The sequence below is a fragment of the Sphaerodactylus townsendi genome, linkage group LG06 (assembly GCF_021028975.2).
Source record: "Sphaerodactylus townsendi isolate TG3544 linkage group LG06, MPM_Stown_v2.3, whole genome shotgun sequence".
Classification (NCBI taxonomy): domain Eukaryota; kingdom Metazoa; phylum Chordata; class Lepidosauria; order Squamata; family Sphaerodactylidae; genus Sphaerodactylus; species Sphaerodactylus townsendi.
In genome coordinates this window covers 119,483,714-119,501,568 of record NC_059430.1, presented here as the reverse complement: position 1 = coordinate 119,501,568, position 17,855 = coordinate 119,483,714, and the positions used below count along the sequence as shown (strand labels likewise).

The window sequence follows — 17,855 nt, the reverse complement described above, 5'->3', positions numbered from 1 at the left end:
ATATGTACAGAAGAAGAAGAAGAAGAAGAAGAAGAAGAAGAAGAAGAAGAAGAAGAAGAAGAGGAGGAGGAGGAGGAGGAGGAGGAGGAGGAGGAGGAGGAGGAGGAGTTTGGATTTATATCCCCCCTTTCTCTCCTGTAGGAGACTCAAAGGGGCTTACAATCTCCTTGCCCTTCCCCCCACAACAAACACCCTGTGAGGTAAGTGGGGCTGAGAGAGCTCCGAGAAGCTGTGACTAGCCCAAGGTCACCCAGCTGGCATGTGTGGGAGTGCACAAGCTAATCTGAATTCCCCAGATAAGCCTCCACAGCTCAGGCAGCAGAGCGGAGAATCAAACCCGGTTCCTCCAGATTAGATACACGAGCTCTTAACCTCCTACGCCACTGCTGCTCCTTCCTCTCCTCACACACAGGTGCAACCTAATTGTTGTATAAGATGCCCCTTTAGATATCCTCTTATTTTCACAATCACATTGTTTAAAAACTCACTAGCTATTGAAAACAGATGTCCTTCCCATTCATGGCAATGGGCAGGTGCTAGCTTCTCACCTGGTTCCACATCACCTTGTCCTTTCTTCTGGTGAAGAAGCCATTCTGCGTCCAGCAAGCCTGGGAAATGCTCCAGCTTATCATCCTTGGCATTCAGTTTTTATCAGGGAGAGGCAAGATTGGAACGTCCTCTTTGCAGAGGCCACACAAACTTGGTTGGCAAATAGGCATCGTCCCATCTCCCTCCACTCAGTTCTCTTCCCCACTGATACGGTTCTTAACCTGTGTCATGCCGAACTATTTTGCTGCTCTAGGCAAACATTCAATTCTCCACCCATCTTGGACTTTGGCTTTTGCTGGAAGGAGGACTGTATTTTCCCTTCATGGAACTTCTCCAGCCGGGGAAAGGGGGCAGCATTTGGGGAATTGGCAAATGAAGCAGAGAAGAGAAATCCTATTAGCAACCTCTTTTCTTTCCTGCACATAAAGCAACAGGGTGTTATAGAGCATCTCCCTTGAATAGAGGACATAGAACTATGCACCACTGCTGTGGATGGGAAATATATCCACAGTATCAGTTAAAGAGGAGTCTACTCTTTGGGAGCTGAGTTAGTGTTGCCAACTATGGGCTGGGAAATTCCTGGGGATTTGGGAACCTGTGCAGGGTGGAGTTTGGGGAGGGGAAAGGACCTCAGTTCTTATATAAGGTCATATAGTCCACTTTCCAATGCAGCCATTTTTTCCCAAGGGAACTGATATCTATGTACAGATAAGTTGTAATTCCAGGAGATCTCCAGGCCCCACCTGGAGGCTGGTAACCCTAGGCATTACTGGGCAGGAGCACCACTAATTGGATCTCAGGAGGGCTTGTAGGAAAAGGCTGCTCGAAAACAAGAATGGTGTTGTGGTCAAGAGCAGTGAAGTCTCATCCGGAGAGCTGGGTTTGATTCCCCACTCCTCCACATGATCGGCAGACTCTAATCTGATGAACCAGGTTTGTTTACCCATTCCTACACATGAAGCCTGCTGGGTGACCTTGGGCTAGTCACAGATCGTCAGAGCTCGCTCAGCCCCACCTACCACACAAGGTGTCTGTTGTGAGGAGAGGAAGGGAAGAGATTTGTAAGCTGCTTTGAGACTCCTTACAGGAGAGAAAGGTGAGGTATACATCTAAATTCTTCTTCTTTACTTTTTTCTGCTTTCACTGTTTTATTTTCTTTGGTTAGGGCATCTTGGTGACATATTCCCTCACCATCAAATGGCACTAGGAGAGTTTTGAGGAACTTGATACATGGTGTCAATGGTGGGATTCAAATAATTTAACAACTGGTTGTCGACAAGCACCATTTTAATAACCGGTTCTGCCAAAGTGGTGCGAACCTGCTGAATCCCACCACTGCATGGTGTGTATTCACTCAGGGAAGTTGCAAGGGGAAATCTCAAATTATCATCTGGAGTTGTGCCAAGTTTTGCAAGAATTTATAGTCCCAGTTTCAGTGTTTTGTCCCTCTATATCAGCTCTTTAAAAAATGTCCTTTACATTCCTCATGAACTTGTTGACTTTTCGATTGGCTGGAGCCACAGAGTTGATTTGTTTTCCTGATGATGGAAGCCCAAGTAGTCAAGAAAATGGGAAATATATGAGCTGGAGATAAATTATGCAGGTGGAAAGTCCTATCAAACTTCGACTGACTTACGGTGACCCCTTGGGGCTTTCAACACAAGAGACAAACAGAGTTGGTTTGCCATTGTCGGCCCTCTGCAAAGCAACCCTGGACTTCCTTGATGCTCTTCCACCCAAGTACTAGGGCTAACCCTACTTAGTTTCTGAGATCTGATGAGCTAGCCTGGGTAACCCACATCAGGGCTGGAAAAATCAAAGGATTCTAAAACTGGAAGAGGAAGAGGAAGAGGAGGAGTTTGGGTTTATATCCCCCCTTCTTTCCTGTAGGAGACTCAAAGGGGCTTACACTCTCCTTGCCCTTCCCCCCTCACAACAAACACCATGTGAGGTGGGTGGGGTTGAGAGAGCTCTGAAAACCTGTGACTAGCCCAAGGTCACCCAGTTGGTATGTGTTGGAATACACAGGCTAATCTGAATTCCCCAGATAAGCCTCCGCAGCTCAAGTGGCAGAGCGGGGAATCAAACACGGTTCCCCAGATTAGAGTGCACCTGCTCTTAACCGCCACACCACTGCTGCTACAGTGCCATACTTTTGTATAGACTTGACAGGCTGACCCAGTGCCTTACTTATGTATAGACCTGGCAAGCTGAAGCCTAAGGCATGAAAATCTAGGAAGCCTCAGGCCAAGATGTATAATATTTTGTCACTGTCATAGGGCTTTCTTACACACATTGTCATAATGCACTGTAGACTCTGATCAGCCTTTCAGTAAATAGGCCATTACAATTTTAAAACATGAAGTTGACGATAAAACTGGTTCTGGTGGGTTTTCCGGGCTGTGTGGCCGTGGTCTGGTAGATTTTGTTCCTAACGTTTCGCCTGCATCTGTTGCTGGCATCTTCAGAAGTGTATCACAGAGAACAGTCTGTTTCACACTGTGTCTAAGGCTCATTCCGCACATGCAGAATAATGCACTTTCAAACTGCTTTCAGTGCTCTTTGAAGCTGTGTGGAATAGCAAAATCCACTTGCAAACAGTTGTGAAAGTGGTTTGAAACACATTATTTTGCATGTGCGGAAGGGGCCTAAGTGGGAAAGGAAAGTTTAGTGTGGTATATTGTCCATGTCCCAGGTTGGGGAACCAATCATTAAGTGTTTGAGTGAAACTTGCTATGCAAAGGTGTGGTTGAGTGCACTGTATTGCAGGTGGGGTTATCAGTCCATTCTTTAAGTACTGGGAGCCAGGCTTTGCTAATTTTTAACATCTCTTCTTTCTTATTAAAGTTGTCCTGGTGTTTGTGAATTAAAAAACCCTCAAACCTTCACCATTCTCCCTTCCAATATGACAGAGCTTAAAATCAGACATGACTAATACAAATTTCAATTACCGGTATACTGTTTCCTTCTTTATTTTCTTAGTTTGAATCTTTGAGGCTGCCAAAGCAAAAAGGCCAACCCTATAAAAAATATAGGGATCCAAGTCTGAGAGGAGATTTATTTTATCTGCAATAGAATGCGTCTGGTACATGGATGCAAGACTAAAAAGGAACTTGGCCCATGGCTCATCATACAAGGGGCAGTAGCACTTTTGTGAAGAGTCTCACATTTCTCAAAATAACTGAAGATGCCTTTATTTTTTTTTAAAAAAATCCATATTTTGAAAAGAGAAAATTTAGAGATGGAAAAAACAGTATTTACTATCAAAACATTTTTTTCATACAACACAGATGTTATAATTAGGCAATTCAAAGGGGGAGGGAATTCATTTTTTTATTTCCTTAAAAAGCCTGGGTTCTTCTGGGATAAGATTCCTGCATCTGAACTTTGTTAGCACCTGAACTTTGTACTACATCATCCAAACGATACAGTTCATTCCTGTGTAGTATCAGAGACTATCTTGTAAGCAAGTCCACCTGTCGGGAGAAAAAAGAAACACAATCAGGGTAAAAGGTGATATAGTATGGCACATTATCTGAAACATCTGGATTGCTGATTGATCTTGCTGCTGAGAGTCAGTGTGGTGTAGTGGTTAAGAGCAGGTGGATTCTAATCTTGAGAACTGGGTTTGATTCCCCACTCCTCTACCTTAGTGGCAGAGACTTATCTGGTGAACCAGATGTGTTTCTGCACTCCTACATTCCTGTTGGGTGACCTTGGGCTAATCACAGTTCTTCAGAACTCTCTCAGCCCCACCTACCTCACATGGTCTCTGTTGAGAGAAGAGGAAGGGAAAGAAGCATGTATGCCACCTTGAGTCTCCTTACAGGTGAGAAAGGTGGGATATATATCCAAACTCCTCCTCACCCTCCTCCTCCTCCTCCTCTTCTTCTTCTAATCCAGCCCTCGAGCTCCCCCATGCTGATAGTCTATATCATCACTTCTGTCAAGCACTGAATGCTAGACGATGCTACTTTTCACAGAGGCCCATTCTGCACATGCAGAATAATGCATTTTCAATCCATTTTCACAATTGTTTGCAAGTGGATTTTGCTATTCTTAACAGTAAAATCCAGCTGCAAAGTGCATTGAAAGTGGATTGAAAGGGCATTATATCTAATACCTTTTGTTTGTTCCATCTTTCTGCAAGATTAATCCTGTAATAATGCTCATTACATGTCTAATTCTGTTGGTTGCATGAACGTACACAGTGTAAGGCACCTGGAGTCCAGTGAGAAAGGCAGACTATAAATAAAGTAACTAAAATAAAATCAACATATCCACCTGTAAACGTTCTTTTTTGTTCCACTGCAGGCTCTAATTAAAGTTTTATGAGCATGGTTTATATTGAATCGAATCAGGGCACAAGAAAACTCTATGTGGCATTCATTGATTTAAAAAGTGCCTTTGATTCACTACAAAGGGGAATTCTGTGGGAAAAACTTGGGGCAATGAAAATGTATCCACAGCTGTTGTTCCTTATAAAAAAAAATCCATACAGACAATTATAGCCAAATGAAGTTCTCAAATAAAGGAGAGTTAGAAGATAATTCCAGTCAACACAGGGATGAGACAACACAGGGATCAGGCCCCTCAATTCTTCAATTTATTTCTAAATTACCTTTTGTTTTCAAAAAAGTTGATGGCCATGCCCCAAAATCAGGCTCTAGGGCAGTGATGGTGAACCTTTTCGAGACCGAGTGCCCAAATTGCAACCCAAAGCCCACTTGTTTATCCCAAAGTGCCAACACGGCAATTTAACCTGAATACTGAGGTTTTAGTTTAGAAAAAACAGTTGGCTCCGAGGCATGCGTTACTCGGGAGTAAGCTTGGTGGTAGTCGGTGGCTTTGCTTTGAAGCAACCATGGAACTCTTCAAATCACAACCCTAGCAGGGTTTACTCAGAAGCAAGCCCCATTGCCAGCAACTGAGCTTACTCCCAGGTAAAGGATCATGCTTTAGTTCTTCACATGAAAATCAGCGGGGTTTAACAGCACTTAACAGGGTTACCTACACTACTTTCCCAAAACTAGGTCTTAGGTTTAATGCTAATAATCGAACCCAGCAGCCCAGCCCAGCCTAGATGGGGGGGGGGGGCGATTTCTCCCCCACATGACGAACTCTGCGCGTGCCCACAGACAGGGCTCCGAGTGCCACCTCTGGCACCCGTGCCATAGGTTCGCCACCACTGCTCTAGGGATACCCCTCTATTGCTTTATGACGATGATACCATTCTTTCATATACTACAGTAGGTCTCCTAAGATACCTTTGTGCTTTTTATGACTATTGCAAAAAAAATTTTGTCTTACCATCAACTATTCTAAATAATTTTTTTAGTATTTTCCAAAAGATGGAATCCTCAAAAATGGACAATCAAAAATAATCCTCTTATACAAGTCAAGAAATTTAATAACCTTGGAGTTACACTCCAGCATAATTTGAATTGGACAAAGCATAAAGCCAAAATAATTAGATCAGCCAAATGTTCATCAATTACACAATTTTTAATGCAAAAGGAAATCAAATGTTATCGGCTGCCATTAAAATATTTAAAGCAAAAATCTTCTCCTCTTTACTTTATGGAACACCCCTTTGGATACAAGAATTTGACAGTGATATCAAAAGGGTACAGGCCACCTTTTTTGGGGAAAATACTGGGAGTCCCAAAGTGTGTTCCTAATACAGTCATATGTGCTGAATTGGGCCAACATTTTGTGGAATCTAAAGCTTGGCTCATCTTTTTAAGGTTTTGGCTGAAATTTTTCTTCAGAGCAAATGCTAGCTCTCTTTTATTGCACTGATTCACCTACTTTTGTCTGATACTCAGGCTAATCCATGGTTCTCTCTGATCGAAAGAAAGATTGAATCACTTGGTATATCTCTCGACTCGCTTTTCCCGCTATCAAGTTCAGAATCCTACAACTTGTTAAAACAAAAATTGTTGGAAAGTGAATGGATTAATTTATTTAGGGCTGCTATGAAAACTTGTTCACCCTTACATCTTTCAATACCCCTATATCAAAACAGGATGGCTCCCTATTTGTATTTTTTGACTAATCCTATGCAGAGAAGAGCCCTCACACTTGCTCGCTTCAATGTTTTCCCCTCCGCTTTATTGCGTGGTAGATTTAACAACTTGGAAATGAGCGAAAGGGTATGCTCTTGTGGTGAACAACAAATTGAAACATTGGCACATCAACTGCTTTGCTGCCCTAAATCTGCAAATATCAGATCAAAATATTCCAATATTCTTTCTAGGATACCTAGTGAAATGGGAGTATCAGGTAGACTTCCTTTCCTTCTGGACAATTCTGACAATGAAACTTGTGAATTGGTAGCACAATTTTTACTGGAGGTGATGCACAATCAATAATTTATATTCTATCTTAAACCTTTGTATATGTGTACCTTTTATCTCAGGTTTTTTATTGTGTTTTGATTATTGTTATGCCAAATAAAGGCTTATTATTATTATTATTATTATTGCACATTTTATTTTAAAATGATCCACTGAGTACTTCTTGGCTATCAAATTTGGAAACCAAAATTAAATCCCTAGGCTTTTTTATTTGAATGCTTTGAATCCTCAAATGAGGACTATATATTTAGACAGCTAAAACATATTTAGAATATCAAAAACTCTTTCCCTTACAGCCGCCTGTACGCTCTCCTGGGTCACTGAAATTAGTTACCCATCGTGGTAAGATGGCAGAATACTTTTACAATCTCAATAACCCTTCACATCATAGACCTTTCATGCTTGCCAGGGTTAATGACTTTCCTTCTAAAGTCATGGCAGAAAGATTCCAAGACACTCCAGCTTTAGAGAGGCACAGTTCACGTTCTGTAAATTCAGCAAACTCAATCCAGCACATTCTTCTGGATTGTCAACTTCGTTCTATTCTACGTAACATCCATTTACTTCCGCTTCTCAAAGCAAAAAACGGATTGTCTATGGTCCATGGGGTGTCCTATCTACTGAATGATCGTTCTCCTGAGATAACTAACAAGGTTGCCACTTTTTTAGCTGAAGTGGTAAATGAAAGAGGACAGCTTTCTAACTGATTGTAACCAGTCTGATTTAATTATTTAAAGAATGTAGTAGTATATTTTTATAAGCTCTGCATTTTTTAAAATTCTATTTAGTTCTATTGGATATTCTAATATTCCAGTATTTGAACCTTATGGTTGAAATGTAATGTCTGTACATATGGCATGCCTAATAAAGGTCTTGTTGTACTGTTTATATTGAATCAAGGAAAAGTAGATTCATTCAGTTTCTTAGAAAAGGAGGAAAAATATGTGTTTCCTCCAAATTAAAAATAATAATAACAACACCCTCAGTTGGCATGTAGAAAGCTAGCATCTCTGGATGACAGTTTCCTGCTTAGTCTGCTTAATGACATATCTTATATGCAGGGAGTTCTACTTTGGGAAATAAGAAGCTTACTGGTAGATTGGTACAGCTAAGAACATTAGAAGAGCCCTCATAAATCAGACCAGTGGTCCAGCATCCTGTCTCATCCAGGGGCCAACCATTTTCTCTGGAGGCCTAATAACACTATTCAGACTGTTGCATAACAAAAGCTGAGACACACCATGGAACTCATTTATGATAGACAAGAATCTGCCAGCCCACTTCAGTCTTAAAAACACGTTTCAGCTTCATTGTCTGGCACACTCACCAGTTATTAAAAACAGAACAGATGAGGCCCAGCCAGTACCAAAGGACCATCCAAACGACTCTCCTGGTGCCAAGCCGTAGGATGAATATACATATGTGAATGTGGACATGGCAATAGGGGTAGAAATGCCTGGGAAGGAAGGAAGGAAGGAAGGAAGGAAGGAAGGAAGGAAGGAAGGAAGGAAGGAAGGAAGGAAGGAAGGAAGGAAGGAAGGAAGGAAGGAAGGAAGGAAGGAAGGAGAGGAAGGAAGGAAGGATGGAAGGAAGGAAGAATTAAAATCTGTTAGAAATCATACATTCCTTCAAAGCTTTCTCATAGGCCCACTCCGCATGGACCAATAAACACGGGTGTAGAATGGCGAAAAAACCATTTTTTTTGGGGGGGGGGGGGGATGGACACACAGATCCAGTCCCTAAAACGAGTCTGCCTTGTGTTATTTCCCCCAAACCACTTTTTTTTAAAAAAAAAAAATCACTAAACTAGCAAGTCTTTTAAAAAAATCCCAGGTTGCAGCCACTCGTGAGCGGACATGCCAGGCAGGGGGCACTTTATTCACCTCCCTTTTCCTTTTTTTTTTTGAAAAAAATTGCAGCTTACATCTGCATAGCTACGCAGGTGCAGATGGTCGTACCATGAGACATTTGCATGGCTGTGGGGACTCATTTGTGCATGCCTGGGTAGCTACGCATCGGTGGGAAGTAAAAAAAAATGCACCTCCATGTGAAGGCACGACAGCAACCTGGATTGTTTTTATGGGCTCAGATCATACCTGCACTGATGCATGCGAACGCGAACACAGGAAAATGGGTTCCTTTATCCCGACTGCAACCCGCTATACCAGTGATGGCGAACCTTTTCGAGACCGAGTGCCCAAATTGCAACCCAAAACCCACTTATTTATCACAAAGTGCCAACATGGCAATTTAACCTGAATACTGAGGTTTTAGTTAAGAAAAAACGGTTGGCTTCAAGGTGTGCGTTCCTCGGGAGTAAGCTTGGTGGTAGTCGGTGGCTTTGCTTTGAAGCAACCATGCAACTCTTCCAATGGGTGAATCACGACCCTAGGAGGGTTTACTCAGAAGCAAGTCCCATTGCCAGCAACTGATCTTACTCCCAGGTAAAGGATCGTGCTTTAGCTCTTCACATGAAAATCAGTGGGCCTTAACAGCACTTAACAAGGTTACCTACACTGCTTCCTCAAAACTAGGTCTTAGGTTTAATGCTAATAATCAAGCCCAGTGGCTCAGGCCAGCCTAGATATGTGTGTGTGTGTGTGGGGGACTTTGTTTGCGTGTGCCCACAGAGAGGGCTCTGAGTGCCACCTCTGGCACCCGTGCCATAGGTTCGCCACCACTGTGCTATACACTTGCTGTGCGACAAGGGCCATAAAGAGGCGTTGGACAGGATTGTTCTAAATGTCAGAGATCTCCAGCAGAATGGCTGAACCTCTGAAGCCACGGCAAAGGCAAAGCTTGCAAAGGAATCTCAACTCTTTCAGCCTCTTGAGTGAAAATACCTGCTGTAAGGCTGGCTCGGACTGCCAGAACTGCGGCAGAAATGGGGCCGATCTGTCGTTGGTAAAATGAGACACAAAAGCCAAAGAGTGAGGCAGCACCAGCCAACACCCCTACCAGCAAAAAGGCTCGGGTGGAATGGATGAAACCTGCAATGAGACAAAACGAGGAGGCTAAATGTGCATTGATAAAACGCAGCCAAAAAAGCAAACCTGATATGAGCAGGTGTATGTTTGTACTGAGATAATTTGTGTGTGTGTAGTCTTGAAGTAAACGTAGGAGAATTGCAACAGGATAGTTTTTTTGCAGTGTTTTATCTATCTGGCTGGCTGGCTGGCTATATCAATATCTGTATATATATATGCACATGTAAAAGCAGGAAGGGAAAGGAAGACCCTTCTGGAGGTGAAAGAAATGGTTTCTCAAGACAACTAAGGGAATTTTTTGTAGAGACAATGGGCCTTTCCATACAAGTCTCTGACAACGTTTGCAAAACGTTTTCAATCCTTTCCGTTTGCACTCACCCGCTTGAAAACACTCCCTGGTGGCCATTTTGTGATGCTCCCATTTTATTTTAATGGCTCATTCCGCACATGCAAAATAATGCACTTTCAAACTGCTTTCAGTGCTCTTTGAAGCTGTGCGGAATGGCAAAATCCACTTGCAAACAGTTGTGAAAGTGGTTTGAAAACGCATTATTTTGCGTGTGCGGAAGGGGCCAATGTCTCTGTGGATTTGTGGCTTCGATGCCTCAAAGTCTTGTGCTGTGATTTTTCATAGGTTATATCTTTATAACTTCAAAAATATCAACCTCCCCCCAACACACACACACATTTTAAAAATGGTGGAAGCAAACTGGCGAGACAATGGAGTGAGCTTAGAAAATGGCGCCAAAAAGGAAGTCCGAGATCTGCAGAGTGGTAGGAAATGTTTTAAAGACCTCTGCACAGCAAGTGAAGATGTTTTGAAAAAGTTTTTAGATAAAGAATTGCTTATGAAGAGGATGCATACAAAATGTTTTGAGGCTGGAAATAAAAAAAAATTGAGCTAAAAGCTATGTGTAACTCTTCAGAGGTTTTATGTCCTGCCTTAAAACACTTTATTTAGGTTGTGCAGAAAAGGCCAATATCCCCCCCACCCTGCTTCTGGCATGACGCTTATCTGGGCCTGGGTCTGTGGTTTAGAGGTGGGAGAGGTTGGACAGGTGTGACTTGGGGTAGGTGGGAAGGTCGGGTTAGGGGGAGGGTGAAGAAGAGTGGCTTGGGATGGGGGAAGGGCTACAAAGTGATGCTTGGGATGGGGGAGGATGGAACCGAGTGGCTTGGGGTGGTGAGAGGGCTGAAAAGGGAGGCTTGGGGTGGGGGAGGTTAGGAAGGTGAGAGTTCTGGTGGGAGAGGATGGCAAGGTGAGGCTTGGGATGGGGGGAGGGTTGGAAGGTTTGGTTACAAGTTGGGGAGGGGTGGAAAGTGAGTATTGGGGTGGGGAGGGTTGGAAGGTCACTATTGGGGTGGGGAGAGTGGAAAGGTGAGGCTTGGTGTTGGGGAGGGTTGAAAGGTATGACTAGGGATGGGGAGGGTGGCAAGATGAATGTTAGGGTGGGGAAGAATGGCAATGTGAGGCTTGAGGTGGGGGGAGGGTTGGAATGTGTGACTTAAGGTGGGGGAGGGTTGGAATTGGGGTGGCTCGGTTGGGAGAGGGAGGCAGGAAGGCTTTTTCAGGCCTGCAGAGCAGCTGTTACATAGCTGAGCTGGCTGTTGGGGGGTGGGGAGAGGCAGGAGGGTTTCTGAGAGCCCACAGAGCAGTAGCACCAAGATACTGCTCCTCCAAGGGCAGGAGGGAATTGAATGTTGCCCAGCAATGGGGGAGCAGGACTCAAGTTCTGCTCTACCATTGGTGAAGGGTTTGTCGCTGCGACTTTCAGTTCCTTAGCCCTTTATTGTTTAGGATTTTATGCATTTATTTGTATCTTTTATATGTTCTGGTCATCAACCGCAGTAAATAAATATTGTTATTGTTATTGTTGTTGAATCTGCCCTCTGAAAGTGCCAGTCCCTTCAGGGGATCTGAGCTCCCTAGTTTGGAGATCAACTGCAATTCTGGGAGAACTCCAAGTCTCACCTGGACGTTCTGAAAAAAAAAACACCCACTTTGCACCTATTAACTAGCAGTGCCCTAATACTGACTAACTAAAAACCGTTCATTCCCAACACACAAAGTGTCTTTCAGATACAATTTAATCAATACTCCATCAATTCAGAAATATATGGAGTTGGAAAGAAAAGTGATATGAAAATGGTATAGAACACCAAAACAAATAGCATATATGATTAAAGGACTTAGTCCTAAATGCTGGCACTGCGGAGACCAGGAGGCATATTATAGTCATATGTGGACGGGATGTATAGAGGTGAAAAATTTTTGGACAACCGTAATGTTATATATCGAGAAACTGGTGAAGATTAATATTGGGATAAATAATGATTTAATGTTCATGGGTGTAATGGAGGATAGAAGGGTAGATAAAAATATAGCTATATGTATAAAATAATGATCAAAGCAGCACATGCAACAATAGCTTTAGGTTGGAAAGAAAAGAAAAAAATGGACAATCCAGAAATGGTTGGAATATATCTGGGAACAAGTGACACTGGACATTTTTGATATAATAACAAAAAACAAACTGTGGCAAGATAGAGCGAAATTTTGAAGATATGGACAATATATGTGGACTGGATGAAAGAAGCTGGAGTCAATGAGGAGATATGGGAGAAGAGATTACAAAGAATGAACTTACTGCTGTTTGATAAAATTATGAAGAAAATACAGAGCGGGGAGGGGGAAAAGGGAAAAAATGTATTGTTTGAAAACGAACAAAGAATATTAATATAAAATGGAATATTCAAATGATACAATTAAAAAAATTAAAAGAAATACTCCATCAACTTGCTGTTATAGACGCTCCCCGCATCTTCTAATTTGGAGGTTGGCAAGAAGAGAAGAAAAAGAGTTTGGATTTATATCCCCCCCTTTCTCTCCTGCAGGAGACTCAAAGGGGCTTACAATCTCCTTTCCCTTCCCCCCTCACAACAAACACCCTGTGACGTAGGTGGGGCTGAGAGAGCTCCGAGAAGCTGTGACTAGCCCAAGGTCACCCAGCTGGCGTGTGTGGGAGTGTACAGGCTAGTCTGAATTCCCCAGACAAGCCTCCACAGCTCAAGCGGCAGAGCTGGGAATCAAACCCGGTTCCTCCAGATTAGATACACGAGCTCTTAACCTCCCACGCCACTGCTGCTCCTGTGATTGGTCCAGGGTAATTTTTCTCACACTCCTGCAGAATGATGGTCAAGCCCATTGCTCAACCTGCCCCCATGATGCACTGGGAGGCTCCTCAATTCTCCACCACTTTCTCCAATATGCCAGAGATGTGGGACTGTTGTAAGGACAGAACGCTTAAAAAAAATCACCCTGTTGCATACCACATCAGGGTTGTTATTCCTAGTCACCCAACGCTATTTGGGATTTGAACTAGATTTCCTGAAACCGGGCCTCAAGTGTTCCTGGCCTGGGCAGGGAAGATCTTACCGCTCACTTGCGTTCCAATTGATCGACAAGCATAGTTGTTAGGACACACTTTCCACAGTCCTAGGTGGAATATACTGCCCACTACCCAGTGATCTGTAACCAGGGAAATGATGAGCAGCACCAGGCTCACGAAGGAACAGACGGTGGCAGAGATCTTCAGTTTATCCATGGCGAAGGCACTGTCAGGGGTGGTGCAGCCGAGCACGATTGGGAGGGGCCTGGAAAAGGACCATGGATGTTATGGCAAAAGTACAACAGCTGGTTTAGGTACATATTCAACAGTAACCAAGTAAGGGAAGACCCTTCCCTGAGGAGCTGTGTGCAGACAATTGCAGAAGACTTCGGAGACACAAGGAGAGCTTATTGCCACTTTAGACTAGAGGGTAGATATAACATGTCATAAGAACATAAGAATAAGCCAGCTGGATCAGACCAGAGTCCATCTAGTCCGGCTCTCTGCTACTCGCAATGGCCCACCAGGAGCCTTTGGGAGCTCACATGCAGGATGTGAAAGCAATGGCCTTCTGCTGCTGTTGCTTCCAAGCACCTGGTCTGCTAAGGCATTTGCAATCTCAGATCAAAGAGGATCAAGATTGTCAGCTTTTGGAGATCATTTAAATGTCCCTGCCATGCCTGTTCCAATTCAGCAAAGGGTTGCCCTCCCCAGTCTGGCCAACTCTAGTGATCCGAGGGCACCTGTGAAGGAGACAACCATGAAAACACACCTTAAGCTGCTGTATACTGAATTGGACTATTGGTATTATCAAGGTTGACATTGTCTACTTAGGCTAGGGCTGCCAGCTCTGGGTTAGGAAAATCCTGAAGGTGTCAGGGTGAAGCCTGAGGAGGGCAAAGTTTGGGGATTAGGAGGGATTTCAGTAGGGCATAATGCCATAGGGTCCACCTTCCAAAAATGCCATTTTCTCCAAGTGACGGGATCTGTGTCACCGGAGGCCAGTTCACAGGAGATCTCCAGTAAACTCTCAGAGGCTGGCATTGGCAACACTTCCTCAGACTAGCTCAGGTAGAGGCTTTTCACATTAGCTGTGACCTTCCAGCTGGAGATGCTGGGCATTGGACCTGAGCCCTCCTCTATGCCAAGCTGTTGCTGTACCACTGAGCCAGTCCTTTATCATCTGTACAGAAGCAGTGCAGTGTGAACCCCCCTCCATTTTGGAGCTCCAGGAGCTCCCAAACAGCGTGTGCACAGAGGCCTGCAGAAGACCACGAAGAGTGAATGAGAAATTGCCGTCACCCTGTGCAAGCCATTGTACACTTGTGCACAAGGACCTAGAGCACTTAACTGTGACCTCCTTGGCCCTCCTCCTCTTGAGGGATTCTCAACATAGAAGCCTTCCTCTTTAGAACTGTTGCAAACAGCTATGCGGCTTCCACCTTAAAGCTAGAATCCCTAATTTTGCTTTACACAGTGGGCAGAATGACAGTCTTTAGGTCAAATGCTATCTTATATTTCTACTCATGTTCATTAAAACATTGCCTGTACATCTTTATTTCATTGAATAAAGCATGGTTTGTTTGTCCTTGGGCCAGGGTTGCAAGGCCCAGGGGTGGCCAACCTATGGCACTCCAGATGTTCATGGACTGCAATTCCCATCAGCCCCTGCCAGCATGGCCAATTAGCCATGCTGGCAGAGGCTGATGGGAATTGTAGTCCATGAACATCTGGAGTGCCATAGGTTAGCCACCCTTGCCCTAGAATTACAACTGATCTCCAGACTACTCCAGACTTCCCCTGCAGCCAGTGACTGATTTGGCATGGTACCCTACAGAGGTCCTTCCCCTCCCCAAACACCACCCTCTTCAGTAGGGTTACCAGATGCAGGTTGGGAAATTCCTTGAGATCTGGAGATGGAGCCAGGGGAGGGCAGAGACCTCAGTGGGGTACAATGTCATAGAACATCCATGTTCTCCAGTCCAATCTCTGTAGCCTGGAGATAAGCTGTAATTCTGAGGGATCCCCAGATCCCACCTGGAGGCTGGCAACCCTCAAATCTGTAGAATTGCTCCCTCAAATCTGTAGGAATTTCCCAACCCAGAACTGGCAACACTACCAGAACTGGCAACACTTTGAAGGTTTTGCCAGTCCATAATGGAAAGTGCTGTCCAGTTGCAGCTCAGATGTGGCGACCCAGTAGGGTTATCAAGGCAAGAGATGTTCAGAGGCAGTTTGCTTTTGCTTAGCAACCCTGAACTTTCTTGGTGGTCTCTCCTGCAAGTACTAACCAGGGCCAACCCTGCTTAGCTTCCAAGACTGGCCAAGATCAGGTTAGTCTGGACCAACCGGGTCAAGACTGCCAACTTAGGAACCCTCCTTGTAAAGTCTCTTAGTCGCAGCAAACACAGCAATTCTCAGACATGAACATAGGAAAGTAATAGAGTTTTATAGAGAGAGAAGCCTGGAGACACGAAGGCCGTTTCTGCACGGCAAAAAAACAGTGCCCTAGGGACGGAAAAAACACCGTCCCTGGGGTGCTGTTTGCACAGGAGGTGTTGCTGCATCGCAGCACGCCATCCTCACTTCCCCAAGTGGCGCTAAGACGCCACTTTCAAACCTCGCTCGGGGGACGAGGTTTTTGGAATACGCTGTCTTCCACCAGTTACCAAGCATACGGCAGTGGGTGGAAGCTGGTGTATTCCCTGCACTGCTCCCAAATGGCTTCTTATCTTCTGTCTTCCGTTGCTCTGAGGAGGCCAGGGGACACGCCTCCTGGCCTCGGTCACATGTCCCCTGGTCTCCTCAGAGTGATGGACGCCAGGAGAGGGTAAGAAGCCATTGGGGGGGGGACTGTGCAGCTGTGCGAAACCTTCTCTGCCAGCTGCACAGTCCGTGGGGCCGTTCATGTGAACAGCCCCAGGGCTTGCATCGGCATGAATTATGCCGATGCAGCCCCACAAATCTGGCTGTGCGGAAACAGCTGAAGTCTCTGAACATAGACAGAGAACAAGAACTACAAGAGAGCAACAACCTGCTCATGATAAAACACCAGGATTAATAAACATCAGGTGTATTAGGGAAACAATCCTACTTAACGGAACATATATCACACCGTATTGTCGAAGGCTTTCACGTCCGGAATCACTGGCGTGTTGTGTGGCTTCCGGGCTGCATGGCCATGTTCTAGTAGCATTTTCTCCTGATGATCCTCTGAAGATGCCAGCCACAGATACAGGTGGAACGTCAGGAGAAAATGATACTAGATCACGGCCACACAACCTGGAAACCACACAATACCCCATACATCACTCTCCTTAAAGGGGCTACGTTATATTAGAGGTCAAGGATTTAAATAGAGGTGGACTGGAATCCACTGGCATTTAAAGACGAGCCCAGACATGCCAGCTAATTTTTGAATGGCCCAAGAAACCTGCCTATCTGTTTGTAAAGAAAAGTTTCTGTAGTCTGAACTTCAGAGGGAAACCTAGGTGTCTACGTTTTTTTTCCTGACTGAAACATTCACCCCATGGTGTTTCCATGGGCTTCTGCCCCAAGCAAGTTAGTAAAAAAATTGACTTGAATGACTGCATTTTTTAAAAAAAAGCCGGTCATGGGATTATTAAGGGGAGAGGATAAGGGTGTGGTACAGAACCACATTTCTAGATGCTGCAAACGACTGCAATTTATTCTGAACTTTATTCTAAAATTGAGAGCTAGTGTGGTGTAGTGGTTAAGAGCATAATAAAGTTCAGTAATTTCTTATCTATGTTGCCCTTAATTTCTTTAGCTGCCCACATTAGAGTCTATAACATTAGTCAATTTATTGTTTTACTGGTTTATGTAATCCAAAAAAAGCTTTCCTGCTTCTCTTGCTCTGTGTTCCGTTTTTGGTCCTGCAAAGAGGAATTCGGTATAAGTGGGGGGAACTGCAGAATCAGCAGCAAGGTATAGTGGTTAAGAGCAGCAGACTCTAATCTGGAGAACCAGGTTCGATTCTCCACTCCTCCACATGAGCAGTGGACTCTTATCTGCTGAACCAGATTTGTTTCCACAGTCCTACATTCCTTCTGGTTGACTTTAGGCTACTCACAGTTCTCTCAGAACTCTCTCAGCCCCACCTGCCTCAGAAGGTCTCTGTTGTGGGGAGAGGAAGGGAAAAGAGTTTGTAAGGCACTGAGAGAAAGGTCGGGTAGAAATCCAAACTCTCCTTCTTCTCTTCAAAAGAGAGTCAATATTTTTGTCAGTGGTCCTAAGAAGAAGAAGAAGAGTTTGGATTTATATCCCCCCTTTCTCTCCTGCAGGAGACTCAAAAGGGGCTTACAATCTCCTTGCCCTTCTCCCCTCACAACAAACACCGTGTGAGGTGGGTGGGGCTGAGAGAGCTCAGAAGAACTGTGACTAGCCCAAGGTCACCCAGCTGGTGTGTGTGGGAGTGTACAGGCTAATCTGAATTCCCCAGATAAGCTTCCACAGCTCAGGCAGCAGAGCAGGGAATCAAACCCGGTTCCTCCAGATTAGATACATGAGCTCTTAACCTCCTACGCCACTGCTGCTCCTAAGATGGGAGA

At 44.4% G+C, this 17,855-nt stretch overlaps 1 protein-coding gene across 1 annotated transcript; it reads right to left on the bottom strand.

Moving 5' to 3' along the window:
* Positions 1–3,981: 3,981 nt before the first annotated feature.
* LOC125435467 (protein NKG7-like) lies at positions 3,982–13,507 on the bottom strand. The gene is made up of 4 exons (XM_048501666.1): positions 13,332–13,507; positions 9,752–9,898; positions 8,236–8,364; positions 3,982–4,025 (listed from the first exon to the last, which is right to left on the bottom strand). Exons 1-4 carry the CDS (start codon positions 13,498–13,500, stop codon positions 3,982–3,984), a joined length of 489 nt encoding a protein of 162 aa, XP_048357623.1. The 5' UTR covers positions 13,501–13,507.
* Positions 13,508–17,855: the final 4,348 nt, after the last annotated feature.

What these genes read in the sequence shown, in the direction of transcription:
- LOC125435467 (XM_048501666.1), bottom strand. Translation starts at nt 13,500, where the DNA reads ATGGATAAACTGAAGATCTCTGCCACCGTCTGTTCCTTCGTGAGCCTG. An exon ending in AATTGGAACGCAAGTGAGCG is followed by an intron (nt 9,899 to 13,331) that starts GTAAGATCTTCC and finishes GTCTCATTGCAG; the next exon opens with GTTTCATCCATTCCACCCGA. An exon ending in CCGAGCCAGCCTTACAGCAG is followed by an intron (nt 8,365 to 9,751) that starts GTATTTTCACTC and finishes CTTCCTTCCCAG; the next exon opens with GCATTTCTACCCCTATTGCC.